At 38.9% G+C, this 12954-nt stretch overlaps 3 protein-coding genes across 4 annotated transcripts in view; all 3 read right to left on the bottom strand.

Moving 5' to 3' along the window:
• The window catches only part of LOC124406845 (follistatin-related protein 5-like), a 46128-nt gene extending 44833 nt beyond the window's left edge, over positions 1–1295 (bottom strand). The window contains exon 1 of the mRNA XM_046882483.1: positions 941–1295. The gene's annotated coding sequence lies outside the window, so the exon portion shown is untranslated. The remainder of the gene's footprint in view (positions 1–940) is intronic.
• Positions 1296–2464: 1169 nt separating this feature from the next.
• On the bottom strand, positions 2465–3536 carry LOC124406862 (stress-associated endoplasmic reticulum protein 2). Its single transcript, XM_046882507.1, has 3 exons — positions 3252–3536; positions 2889–2961; positions 2465–2816 (listed from the first exon to the last, which is right to left on the bottom strand). Exons 1-3 carry the CDS (start codon positions 3333–3335, stop codon positions 2779–2781), a joined length of 195 nt encoding a protein of 64 aa, XP_046738463.1. The 5' UTR covers positions 3336–3536; the 3' UTR covers positions 2465–2778.
• A 1272-nt stretch (positions 3537–4808) lies between these two features.
• Positions 4809–12692, bottom strand: LOC124406850 (ATP-dependent RNA helicase p62-like). 2 transcript variants are annotated; one of them, XM_046882490.1, is made up of 7 exons: positions 12554–12685; positions 12277–12389; positions 8935–9981; positions 8537–8715; positions 8331–8390; positions 5745–5990; positions 4809–5608 (listed from the first exon to the last, which is right to left on the bottom strand). In XM_046882490.1, coding segments are annotated over exons 2-7 (1638 nt in total). In that variant the 5' UTR covers positions 12279–12389; positions 12554–12685; the 3' UTR covers positions 4809–5504. The 2 variants fall into 2 exon arrangements, with proteins under 2 accessions (XP_046738446.1, XP_046738447.1); XM_046882491.1 differs by lacking the exons at positions 4809–5608; positions 5745–5990 and adding an exon at positions 7339–7435 and having other exon boundaries at positions 12554–12692.
• Positions 12693–12954: the final 262 nt, after the last annotated feature.

Consider the following 12954-nt stretch of genomic DNA (forward strand, 5'->3'; position numbering starts at 1 on the left):
CGATCCACCGTCCCCGAGTACCCAAAGATAGAACTTAATTTTCCAACGGTAGACACCGCATGGGTCGAGCCGAGCATAGGGTATTGGGTATCGCAGCGCGTGCTGGTAGATACAGAGAGCTGGAGCCGACTTTAGTTGGGTTATAGACCAAAGTTGCACGTACGAAGGACGTACAATGGTGCGACGGAGTGATCGGGGGTGAAATCGATTTCCTATACAACGGTATCCATAAATAAATTCCAATCTTGTTAGCCACGCGATAGAGCGGCGCGGTAACTTTCGCGACTGCTTATACCATGCCAGCCTACATTTTTCGTCGATGTGCAACACAGGGTTGCCTGCAAAGAGGCAACCACTGTTGCAGGCTTTCTCCCGAGTTTTCAACACCTGACGGGTTGCCTACTCGCAGGCGGATTTTGATCCGGCGAATCCCGGGTGAATGAATAATATAGTGATGTGCCGTAAATTCAAATTTGACATATGGCATGCACTCGCACGTAAGATGCCGAGTGAGCATGCGGCAGCTGGCAATCAACGTGTCGAGTCGGCGATTCACCAACAGCTGTTTCCCCCCCCTCCCCACCCCCCCCGTGTGGTGTGTATAATGTATCACACGTCGATACGCCGTATCGTAGAGCTCAGGAGTATAAGCAACTCCACGAGATTTAGCAAATACTCTGTAATAAAGAGAGGTGCGATGATACTTAGTTACATGCAGATATCTGTATTATTTCATTCATAATTATTAATGCGTAATATTTCGGATTGAAAACATATTCATTTTCGAACAAAATCAATCATATTCGATTGTTGTAATTTTAGTTTCAATTTTCATTCCCTTGACCATTATATCGAGTTATTGAATTCATTTAATATTACTGGGATGTATTCATGAAAAAAATACGTGAACGTCTGTATAACAATATGCGTACTCACACAATGCGACTAATGTCGTCGTTGTACGACGGGAGCGAATTCAGCCTCCGCGACACAGGGGGCACAGGATTAGTCACCGTTGGCAACGATCGGCAGCTGGGGCTTGCAAATTTGAGTGGGTATTCGAAGAAGCACAGAGTCCGTGAGCGCGCGAGCTCTGCCACGGCGAAAATTTGAGCACCACAAACCACCACCGGAAGAAACCAAAAGTCGCTATCGGAGACTCGTGGTTGTGCAACCCCGCTGCGAATATTCTGAATAATTAACTGACTATCGAATTGGCCCTGCGAAAGTACGCTGTCAACTCTACACGCCGTTCTGCGCTTACGGCGAGGACTATCGCGGCACTGTGGTGGGAGCAGGCCGAGAGTCGCAAGGGTGCTTTAGGGTGGCCCAGGGTGAAACCCAGTCGAAGTCACTGGCGCAGACGCCGGCGCGGGCGCCCTGGAGGCTCCCCTCTACCCATCGGCGAGGAAACGTACACCGAGCCGTGTTGCGTGTAGTGGGACAGCGTGGATTAGACAGTTTTTTTAACTTCTTTTTTCAAACACAAGCCGGTACCCCTCAATCAAATTCGCATCAAACTTGGCTCACCCTCGTTGCCATTGTCTATTCGCAATCGCGACAAAAAAAAAACGAGAGCAATAAAAATTCATTCATTACGTTTCTGAAGAGACTTTCTTTTATCCACGACAAAATCGTTTTGCGATAGAGGTACCCTATTGTGTTATACGAGTCGGCCGGTAATCGAATACCGGAACAATTTACTCTCGAATGGATTGTTTGTACTTAGACTTGTAGTATTGTATTCTTCCACACTGAAGAAAACCAAAATTCAAGAATAGAAATAAATTTGAATTAATACATTTTTTCTATGCTCCGCATTCAGAAATAATTTGTATCATCTACGGGAAATAAATAGGAACTTTACATGTCCATTGGCTTAAAAATTGTAATTAATTTCTACTTTCGGTCTTAGGGAAAAGAATTAAAACCAATAATCGATTTACGGAAAATTATCTTTATTGATAAGACAATAAATACGGGTATAGTAAATATATTTTTCATCAACTTGAATGATGCATCTCAAATAATTAAGCTGGCAAATAATCATACAATTTTATCATTGTCAAAAAAAAAAAGTTGAAAAAATACCACGGTGTGATTCATCAACAGTGGAATGCTTTCAGAGCAAATCGATATATCGAGTACTTAACGGCTATGTACATATAATTATTCGCTACCACGTACATCAATGAAAGAAATCAAGCACTAGACCAATAGCCTAACCACTTCGGGATGCTTCAGACATCAGAGGATAAACTCTTGAAAAATTCAAAAAATGTCTATAAAACCAAAAGATAATGCAGTATTATGATAACCTGACATGTATTATTCGCATTTCAATTAGACGCTGTTCCCTCTGCTCCATTCATTGATGCAGCGCATAGCATCACAATTGGCTAATTATTTAATTAATAATTATTCAACAGTTACATTTAAACGCTTATAAATGCTAAGTTTTTATTTTATTTCTTTATAGTTTAATTTTCAAATATGTATAAATAAAATCCGATCAATATGTAGAGTAATTGATTAATTTCGATGGTAGAGTTTGCCATAGGGGAGATAAATGAGAGTCAATGAAAGTTTCCCACAGATAGATACACGATGTTATATTGTATGTTGATTATCTTAGGCTGTAACTCTACCTGAAGTATTGTTTGTGTTTCGGAACGTCAGTCATTCTCAATACAGAGTTTGGACAGATGTGGAAGTCTTTCGCTTAACAAGTCTCTTGGGCATGCGTTCCTTGGAGTGCTGCTGCTCCATCATAAAAACTTATGCTAATCGGATGCTCTGGATTATTTGGAAGATAGCTGTAAAGCAAAAGAGTTCCGGTTAGTTATTGCTGGCTCAAATAACTCCCCAAAAAGTCAATTACAGCTTACCTGATCCACATACGACAAATATGAATAGAGCTAGCAGCCAAGGACCGACAGGCGATGCATCCTCTGTAGCTTTCTAGAAAGAACCAAATGGTATTAGAAAATTTATTATAATTCATCTGTATTGAGTGTGATGGCAATTATAAATTTCTAGGTAACGAAATGCTAAATTAGCGATAGACAGTCGGCAAAGAGATAAACAGAGGCTCTGAAAGTAAAGCCAAACTTTCCATATGGTGTGACAAGTGGCCGGCATGAGAGTGGATAGGCGAATAAAATTTCCTCTGGAGAGGTAAGAAATGTAGTTTATATCACTACACATAGCCAGCTGTTTTACATATCGAAATGTTTATTTCGTTGACTTACCGATGACTTGGGAACGTTCCCCCGTAACGTGATGTTCTTCGTCGCCTTTTCGTTCGCGATGCGCATTCTCTGTTTGGGTGCCATTTTTTTGGGCGATTGTATTATAGCTCAGCAGTCAACAACGCGACGCGTATTTCAATCGGTTCGAACTGGTGTCAATTGCGTGCGAAAGCCGTGTGGCTGCTAGAAACTGACGAGACACGTTTGCTGGCGTACAACGTAACCCCGGAAACTTTCGGCTCAGTTCCCCTCCATTCCGCTGACGCGTGTCGCGTGCGTCGCCTACGCGTCACAGACAGAACCAATTGCCAACCGGGGATATAAGTTTACCCACAATCCTCTGCGGCAACACGTTTTCACTGCTCTAGTCAAGCTGGCACGATCTTCTTGACCACTTCTTGACGTACTTGATACGTACTTGAAAGTGCAACGTCTTCTTCCATAAACTATTATTGTATTTTGGGAGTAGATGTCTTTCTAACTTTATGTCATTGATTCGTCTTCTAGATGATTAATGAAAGTCGAATGCATGCGCTTGACTGAAGCTGCGCTCATTAACATACCGTCGTCATTGTCAAATTGCAAAGTTGAGAAAATCACGCACAAGAGATATGTACGCCGACGGTAGAAATTATACAACGGAAAGATAAATGTCAAATACATGAACGTGTATCTCGTTTATATTTACCTGAATATATCAAATCTTTTATAAGCGCCAGTAGTATCTTTAAGATCCTCAATTTATTTCGTCAAAGTTTTTTATGTCAATTTTGAGCTATGAATATTCTGGAAAAATTTTTAACTACTTCATTTTTTGGATCCAATCGTTTCAAGAATGTTCCTACGAGGAATTGTTTTGATTTGTTTAGCACTTTTAAAATTATGAATTTAAAAAATTCAATGTGTCAAGTTTCAAAATATCTGAAAAATTCTGTAACACTTTCCTCTTTGCTAAAAGCACGTTGAAGATATGTAGAAGGCTGAACCTATTTTCTGAGTTTTTCCTAAAATTTAAAAGCGGTAATTTGGTTTTAATTGAGAAAAGTTACGCAATTCTTTCTTCAGTCAACGACGATTTGGAAATTCTTAATAAAAATGTCCATAATTATTGGTTTGCACTCTGAATAATCGTTCTAGCTCATCTTTCGAATTTGATTCTGTGACATTGTCAATTTAATATTTGTTCCCTACTCGTCAAAAGTTTGTAGACAATACAAGACAAGAATGACGGTCACGTGGTTTATTTTTTTCTTTTGCTGATCTCTTCGTTAATTGGGCCGGGTTGTTATATCTTTCCTGCCAAAGAAAAAGCGCAGCTGAAATACAAAAATAATCCCGTATTGTCTTAAATATAAGCAGAGGTTTTGCTTTATCGTTGAATGCACAAGCTAGTCGTCTTCATCTCATACGCGTACTCGTTTAAGGTGCGGGTAACTAAGAAAAAAAAAACCTTAAACTCTCAGAATTGTGGGTTGACTTCTACTCAAAACAATACGGTGTGGGGTGTTAGAAATATAGGAAGCTTGCAGGTGTTCTAATTGAGGAAGTAGTGAACATCTGTAGTATTTCTTAGCTTTATTCAGTTGTACTCAAGATGTGTCATACAATAATGTATGTGTTACGAACATTGTTCATTCAGACAGGGAAATTACTAAATAAAATAATTAAATTTTTCTACGATTTAGCGACTCTCAGATCGCTGTTATTTTTTTTTTTACCTTTGTCTGCATTGTGACAATTGGCATATGATCAAACTTCGAGACGCATTCGTGTATGAACTTATCTGAAGAATTGACAGTTGTCTAGCGCAATCTCGAAACTTTGTCACTTCTCAGAAATTCATTTATAGGGGCCATTCCATACTTTTGGAATGAATACTGAAGTGTGAGTTATGGTCCGTGCCTCACTCGGCTCACTTAACAATTAATAGAACACGATAGGACGTGGATGTTTGAAAGGATATATAAAGTGTTCAAATTAATTAGAGAACATATTCTTGTCCTATCAGTAACATGAGGGAAAAAAAAGGAACATAAAGAAATAAAAAAAAAACGTGTGAATTTCAAATAGGATTTCAATGAATAAAATTGGCCGAGCGTCAAACTGGCAAGTCTTGGTTACTAACCGACCGGAATCAAAGATGTTACATTAGTTTTAGTTAAATCACAGATCAAGTGTTGTCAATTATGCCAAAGCTCCTAATTAACGGTCGATTTCTGCTCAGCATACGGCCAGAAGCTAAGTTAATTTAAATCAATTATAACTTCCATATCCGTTACTGCGACCGGAATCAAATCGTTTGTGCGATCCAGAAAAATTGTTTTCTCTACCACGGCCACCTCCGTAGCCCCAACGATCTGAAACATAAGTGAAAGTATAAATAAATGAGTAAATAAACAAGAGAATAATTAAATCAACTAGTAGATACATAAACAAAATTGGGTGTTACCCGTAAAGTATAAAAAAAAAGATTAAATAGTATGCAATACTAACTTCTTCCTCCATAGCCTCCGCCGCCGCCACCCCGCGAAGCCATCTCGGTGAGTTTGGGATTTATGACTTGATTGGCTTCTTGGAGAACGTTGACTAAGTCTTTAGCCTGTCGGCTGTTTTGTGGTGTGAAGAAAGCATAGCTGGTGCCTGTGCTTTGAGAACGTCCAGTTCTGCCGATTCTATGAATGTAGTCTTCGGAAGATGATGGGTAGTCGAAATTGATCACGTACTTAACGTCGTCAACATCTAAAGAATTAATTTAATTGTAATCGATCTCAATACATTGAAATTCTCTCTACTAGTTGTTTGACAAAGTGAAATGTACAGTCATTATCATTTCTTCACTTCGAAATAAATCAAACAAGCAGGTTGAGAGTGTTTATTAAGCGGCAGACATAATACGTACTCGACAACAGACATGACAAAAGCCATCATATTATCATCAGGTGTCGAATGGAGAAAAAAATGAAGGTCAAAAATATACATGTAAGCTTTCAATTTTAATTACTTTCTCATTCTGTCAAAGTAACGTCAAGTGATAGCTATAAAAATTCAATCCGAATTTTCGTTTTGGAAAATGAAAAGAAAAATTTTTTTTTTAATAATTGTGAAATATAACTCAGGAATATATACAAAATATTATACAAGATAATTACATCCTAAGCTAACGCGACGTAATTTAACACGTACGGAATTTACAGAAAAATTGACATTCAGCTGTAATTCACACATATCATTCACACTGCATAGACATGACACATTTCGACGCCTGATATATTTTGTGAATCTTTCTCTTAGAACGCGCATATGATTTGTTCAATACTTTTTACTTTTGCCATGTCCATGTGAGTGAGTAGCATACTCATAATACTTCGGGCCTTAACGATAGACAGATACTTGAAAATTATCAACGTCAGTCTTGCTATATTTGCATTAAGTCATCAACAAATACTATTTCAAATTGCATAAAAATAGTGTCAATGTTTAGAATAAAATTTAACACTCAGGCTTTTGGTATAAAATTCTGTTTGATTTCAAAATGAGCCTGAATCAAAATCCGTAAAAAAAGAAGTGAAATCGAAATTTATGTGAGTCGTTGAATTAAATTTTCCATATATAAAAAGTATCTGCCTCAGATATAGAACCCAATTAGTAGGTAAAACTTGATAAGTGTGAATGTGTGTTAAGCTGCATTGTGAAAATACAAACCCGTAAAATGTTGAACATTGCATTCGGCATCCCCGCGCATTCGGCGTCGCTCTGGTATTACTCTTGAATGCAAGTGTTCAAATCACAAATTTCTTGTCCTACATATTTCCACAGAGTAGCGATAGTAGCAAAATCAATAGTTTGTTGTCTCGCATTGGCTGAACGTTGGCTACTCCAGAGAGCTTATCTCTGTTGGTTCTACCGCAGGTAGGTAAAACCCAATTGATACGTAGCCAGCCAGCACGATTTCGCCCGCGCACCACCACTCTCAATACTCGCGTGTGGTACACAGGCAGTAAGTACACAGAGGCACATTACGTACAATTATTACACAATCGACATTGTGCAAGTACGTCATCTATATATTCAGTTGCATATATAGCTCTAGAGCACAGACAGTCAGTGAGTTACAGTCAGTTTTGTTTCTTTGCTTTTTTTTTTCGTTCAATGTACACTCAAAACAATCTGTGCACCATGTGCCTCTGAAACAAAAGGGACAACCAGACTGATTAACATAAATTCTCAGATGCTCACTCTTATAATTAAAATATTCTATTGTTATATTTAACCGAATATACAAAAAATAAGATTCGCAAACCAATGTTCTAAGTAATACTTTTCTCAATCTGACCCAAGGCTGTTCAACACCATCTTAGCTTGAAGAGCTAATATATTGCGCAGATAGACGTTCTTAAATAGATTGCATCGAGTGATCAATCACGTATTTCTTTCGTAAGTCATCGATCGATGACAAAGTGATGTGGTACCTACTGAAGCCCGAAAACCAAGTGAAGGTTGAGAAAATTATTGTAGACCACAAGTAATGAAATATAGGCCTTAATGTACCTGGCAAGTATGAATCAGCGCCAATGAGGATCTCAATTGAATCTACTACTGTGATACTACGGGAGTATAGCTGGCCCAAGAAGGATTGAATTTAATTGAACAAGTAACAATGGGTGCATTATAGATACTGTCTAACATTATCAATTAATACTTAATAATTAATCCTGTGGGAGAGCCTTTTCACCATCCTAGAGTTCAATTCAGTTTACACACTTATATAGTCTAAAGTAATGTTAAATCCTCATTCGAACATTGTTCACCTGCCATTTCCATTCTGCAATAGCGCACCCGTTAATAAAACTTTGAAATATCTGTAAAATATTAATCAAAATACTAAACAGTGAGGCATCACTTCATATAACCAGTCTGTGCTACTTCGCCACCCGTTAACCCTATTCAAACAATACTTTCGCTCTCTAGTCTGTGTTTCGGTACAACGAACTTAAATGCATATGAGACAATATACACGCTATTCGTTTGCCTAAAATTACGGAATCAGTGTATTCGGAGTAATTACTTTGAACAACTTACCTAGACCACGAGCGGCAACATCTGTTGCTACGAGTATAGACCCCTTCTTGTTTCGGAATTCTGTGAAGGAAAAAATATGTTAAAATTTAAGAAATGTTGTCCGACGAAACTTAAATATAACTAATGTTGTAGAGTATGGTATTATAATCTTTGGAAGGCAATAATTTTTTGGATTCCAATGATAAAATCAAACGAAGAATAAGTACCTCTGAGAACATAATCACGTTCTTGTTGAGATTTGTCACCATGCATGCAAACTGCTGGCCATCCATAGCGGCGAATGCTTCTGGTAATATTTTCAACCTTCTTTTTAGTCTCTACGAAAATGATCGTTTTTCCACCGTCGTCGTTAACATTGCCGATCTCTTGTAACAGGCTACCCAGTCTGGAATACGCGGTAAAACAATATTAATTATTAAGAATAGACCACCATTCGTGAAAATGTAGATGTTTTTTCGAGCATTTTCAGTTCTTCTTAGAGGTATTTATAATGGTGTGTGTATAAAAATCACAGCAGTTCATCAACTCTTCTCATCATTAAATTTCGGAACTTGGTATAATGGGAGTAATTTAAAGTTCTAAACAATTATAACGGGAAACTTACTTAGTTTCTTTTTCATGCTCCTGACATACGTCGATTATTTGTAGAATATTGTGGTTGGCGGATAGAGTGAGGGATCCGATGTTCAGCTGTGTGTAGTCTGTGAGATATTCTTCAGCAAGGTTGCGCACTTCTTTTGGCCATGTGGCGGACCACATAAGAACTTGCCTGTCTGGTCTGATCTGTTCAATGATTTTCCTGATCTGAGGTTCAAAACCCATGTCAAGCATTCTGTCTGCTTCATCTAATACCAAGTAAGTGCACCTGCGGAGATTGGTGGTTCCTCTTTCAAGAAAATCTATCAATCGACCTGGAGTAGCTATGCAAATTTCAACTCCGCGCTCTAGGTCTCTTGCCTGACCTCCCTTGGGTGCGCCACCAAAGATACAGGTGTTTCGAACATAGGAAAGAGACCCAAAGTCGCTTGCGACAGTTTGAATTTGCTGGGCAAGCTCTCTGGTTGGTGCGAGGATCAGGGCTATCGGTCCGTCGCCTCGATTTAGGGGCTGCTGATTGTTGATATGAACAATGGCAGGCAGAATGTATCCAAGAGTCTTTCCTGATCCGGTTTGAGCAATTCCTACCATGTTGCGTCCGGACATAGCAATAGGCCAGCCCTGAGCTTGGATGGCAGTTGGCTCGGAAAATCCCTGTTTCCTGATTCCAGTCATGACATAATCGGGGAAGTTACCCTCCTCGAAGAATTGGATCGGGTTTGGCAGAGCATCGCCTTTTAGTGTGATCTGCTTGTCTGCTCTGTAAGCTTCAACTTCGCGTGGGTGACGGTTCTGCACATTTACATGCGGCACATAAAAGTCTTTCTTGAATGGCTTCAGATTCTCATAGTCCCAGTTTGGCTTTCTTAAACTGCCCCCTCCACCACCGCCACGACCACCGCGACTTCCGCCACCACCTCCGCCTCCACGACTACTGAAACGCCCACTGCTACCTCCACTTCCACCCCCGCTACTGCTGCCATAACCACTTCTCTGACTGCTTCCGCCACGGCCTCCGCTACTACGGTATCCACCTGAAGATCCTCCGTAAGTCCTGAATGGTGAAGATACATTTGTTTTTATTCGAAAGGGCAAGAGTAAGACGATTTAGATACAAGAATTTATTTGCAAGATTATTTTGTAGTGAACATTGAGGATGGGATCCAGACGTCAAAGTGTGGACACCGAAGGCATAGCTCACTCTCGTTTAATGTACCTCCCATAAGCATTCATGCTCTACCGAGATACAAAGTAGAGTCATGCCAAAATGAGAGGATAAACAAGTGTTAATTTGAATTGGTATAATCTTCGCAACGTTGAAGTTGATAGCGTTAAGATAACAAAGGTTTTTTTCCTTACAACATTAGTATTTTACAATTTCAGAATTTCTTTGAAGTAACCAAGGGAATGGTAGAACTTTGTCAAATACAGTAAATTATATTTTTGCAAATTATGTATCTTGTATTAATTATCTCTTTACATATCAGGGTATACACAGTTTATTACTAAATATATGAATATTTTTTTTTGTAAGTAATAAAGTTTCTTCAAACTTTTGCAAATGATAGTGCTTAGGATTGTGCTGGTGGGTAGGTTGGAAAAAGTTTGAAACAACTAACCATACTTACAAGTTCTCACTTATTTCAAGGTTACAGTAAGCTACTGATATTTGAATTGCATGTTGTTTATATTTTCGCATCAATTATCAAACTTTTTTGAATTAACCAACAAACATGACTGCAGACACTATCATTTTTCAAGGTTCGAAACGATGTAATTAATCTGCAGAGATATGAATTTGTAAAATGCGATCTGCCGCCTGAACAATCACGGCAGTAATACGATTTGAACTATCAAGATCTTGAATTAATTTTTCAAATAATGATGTTTAAGAATATAGAAATTGGAATAATTTTTTTTTTGTTAAATTATTGATTTTCAGGGCTACTTCAAGTCAATCTTTAGTTTTCCTCTCTCCCTACACGGAGCGAGTTACAGTAAGTAAAGAGGGAAATAACTGTCGTAAGTACACTAATGAAAAGATTATCTTTTATGAGAATGTCTCGTCACACGTACACTTGATGTGGTAAATGCCACCGCACACTCACACTGCCTCTTGGTGTTTTATTTCAGTTATTTCATGACTACACATCTGGTTGGCAACAATTTTGCGGATGGAAAAATTTTAGTATTCCCTGATTTTTCAACACTGAGGTTCACAAAATGTTGACCAGTTTTTACAACCACATGAAGAACATATAATATCATTTCCGAGAACAGTTTGTCTGAACATATCACACACAGTTGGAGTTCTTAATTGATTGAAGGAGGAACAAACAAAATTTAGATTTTGCCCCATAAAAACAAAGTAATTCCCCGATTTTATAGAATTTGCAAAATTCCGTGACTATTACATATTTTCTAGTCTACCCCCTTTTTTCCGTGCACATATGAGGTTAGACACACACAGCTCAGTCAAGTTGAAATTTACTCAAGCTTAAACACCGGTCTACAGAGTCACCTCATTCAGGTAAGATAATTTGGACTCATTTGAAATTTATTATTTGCAATTGAGATGATTAAAATTTTCATTTTGAAGTAAAGCCTTCTGATAACAATGGGAAAATTTATCAAAGCAAATTGACAAAAGAGTATTCAAGAAAAATATTTATCCCAGTACTTCACTTGTGATAATAATAGATTCCAACTATCTGATCTTATCACTAAAATTTCTCTAGTTTACCGAGAATAAAATAACGAGTCATATAATCTATGTATAGTACGAATCATTCGATGTAGTTACAATTGGCTGAAAGCCATTGCTTAATGCGAAGAAAATCATATCAATGAACATGTAGATTGAGATAAGGTAGCACAAGTTGTCGTATGAATGGAGTGAAAGAATGAACTGACGAAAAAAAAATCTAAAACATCGGTGGGCATTCAATTTTATTCTAGGTAGTTAAGTCATGAGCCGCCATTTTCTATGCTTTGCAACGAAGTCCGACAAAAGTTACGAAAAGGACGCCATTTTGCGACAGTCATGCGTTGGCAAATTTTCATCGAGGTTAATACTGCGATAAATAATTAACGCGTCTGCATCCTTGATACCGGAGTTCTGACGTAACTGCGTCTGTCGCGATGCTGGCTTGTGTATGCGTGGTGATCGATAAGTACGCGTGTGCGCTCTTTACACGTGCCATCCACGAGCACACAAAGCCAGACATGAAATATTTCGGACACCGATTCAGATATCCGGTAAAAAAGAAGCTGCGATAATAAATAGCGACTGATTCGTATATCCGAGCAGATCGAACGAAAATAATATGATGTATCAATGAATACTCACATGATAGTTTAATAAAGTGAACTGCTTTCTTTGTCCCCGGTAATGATGTTGGTGAAATTTTTTTCTCCACAAGTGTAGCTTGCTTTGCTTTCGTTAGCTCGGCGAATGGTATTCTGGAAACGATCAAGGAAACAAGAAAGGAATGATAAATCAATCCCAATGATGATCAAAGTTGTTCTTTGATACGTAAAATCGCTGCTAGATATAGAAAGATATATTCGGAATAAATGACTGCCAAATGTCTTACAGGCTAGAGAACAAGAAGAACACGACTTACCTCTGCCGTAGCTAGGGACGGAAAGAACGGGCTAGGCAGATGCCGGAAATGACTCACCCGGCTACGGGAAAACCGTTGGGGCGGAGGCGAGCGGGGTGAAGGAAGGGAGCCACTGGCATGCGCAGAGAAAGCGAACCGCGAATCCCTGGCCATCTGCGCAACTGTTCACCGCACCAAGCGTAGCAGAATATTGATCGTGTGGACTGACGAACATAGGGATATAATGATGGAAAGTATCAGTGCAGAAGTCGACTCTCAAAGTATTCAGCCTGTAGAAAGCATAGAGCTTCTATACTTGGAGTACGCTTCCCATTGGAGGCCAGGTCGCAGGCTGAGATCGGCGATACGCTATCTCTCTCGCGCTCATGGTCATGTGCTTGCGCTCAGCCAATCAGCGTCCA

The sequence above is a fragment of the Diprion similis genome, chromosome 6 (assembly GCF_021155765.1).
Source record: "Diprion similis isolate iyDipSimi1 chromosome 6, iyDipSimi1.1, whole genome shotgun sequence".
Classification (NCBI taxonomy): Eukaryota; Metazoa; Arthropoda; class Insecta; order Hymenoptera; family Diprionidae; genus Diprion; species Diprion similis.

Excerpts from the sequence above, each read along its gene's own strand:
- LOC124406850 (XM_046882490.1), bottom strand. Across the intron at positions 8,716-8,934 it reads GAGCATGAAAAAGAAACTAA|ACTGGGTAGCCTGTTACAAG; the intron begins GTAAGTTTCCCG and ends CGCGTATTCCAG. Across the intron at positions 8,391-8,536 it reads ACGTGATTATGTTCTCAGAG|AATTCCGAAACAAGAAGGGG; the intron begins GTACTTATTCTT and ends TTTCCTTCACAG.
- LOC124406862 (XM_046882507.1), bottom strand. The coding sequence starts at position 3,335 with ATGGCACCCAAACAGAGAATGCGCATCGCGAACGAAAAGGCGACGAAG. Across the intron at positions 2,962-3,251 it reads GGAACGTTCCCAAGTCATCG|AAAGCTACAGAGGATGCATC; the intron begins GTAAGTCAACGA and ends GGTTCTTTCTAG. Across the intron at positions 2,817-2,888 it reads ATTTGTCGTATGTGGATCAG|CTATCTTCCAAATAATCCAG; the intron begins GTAAGCTGTAAT and ends TTTGCTTTACAG.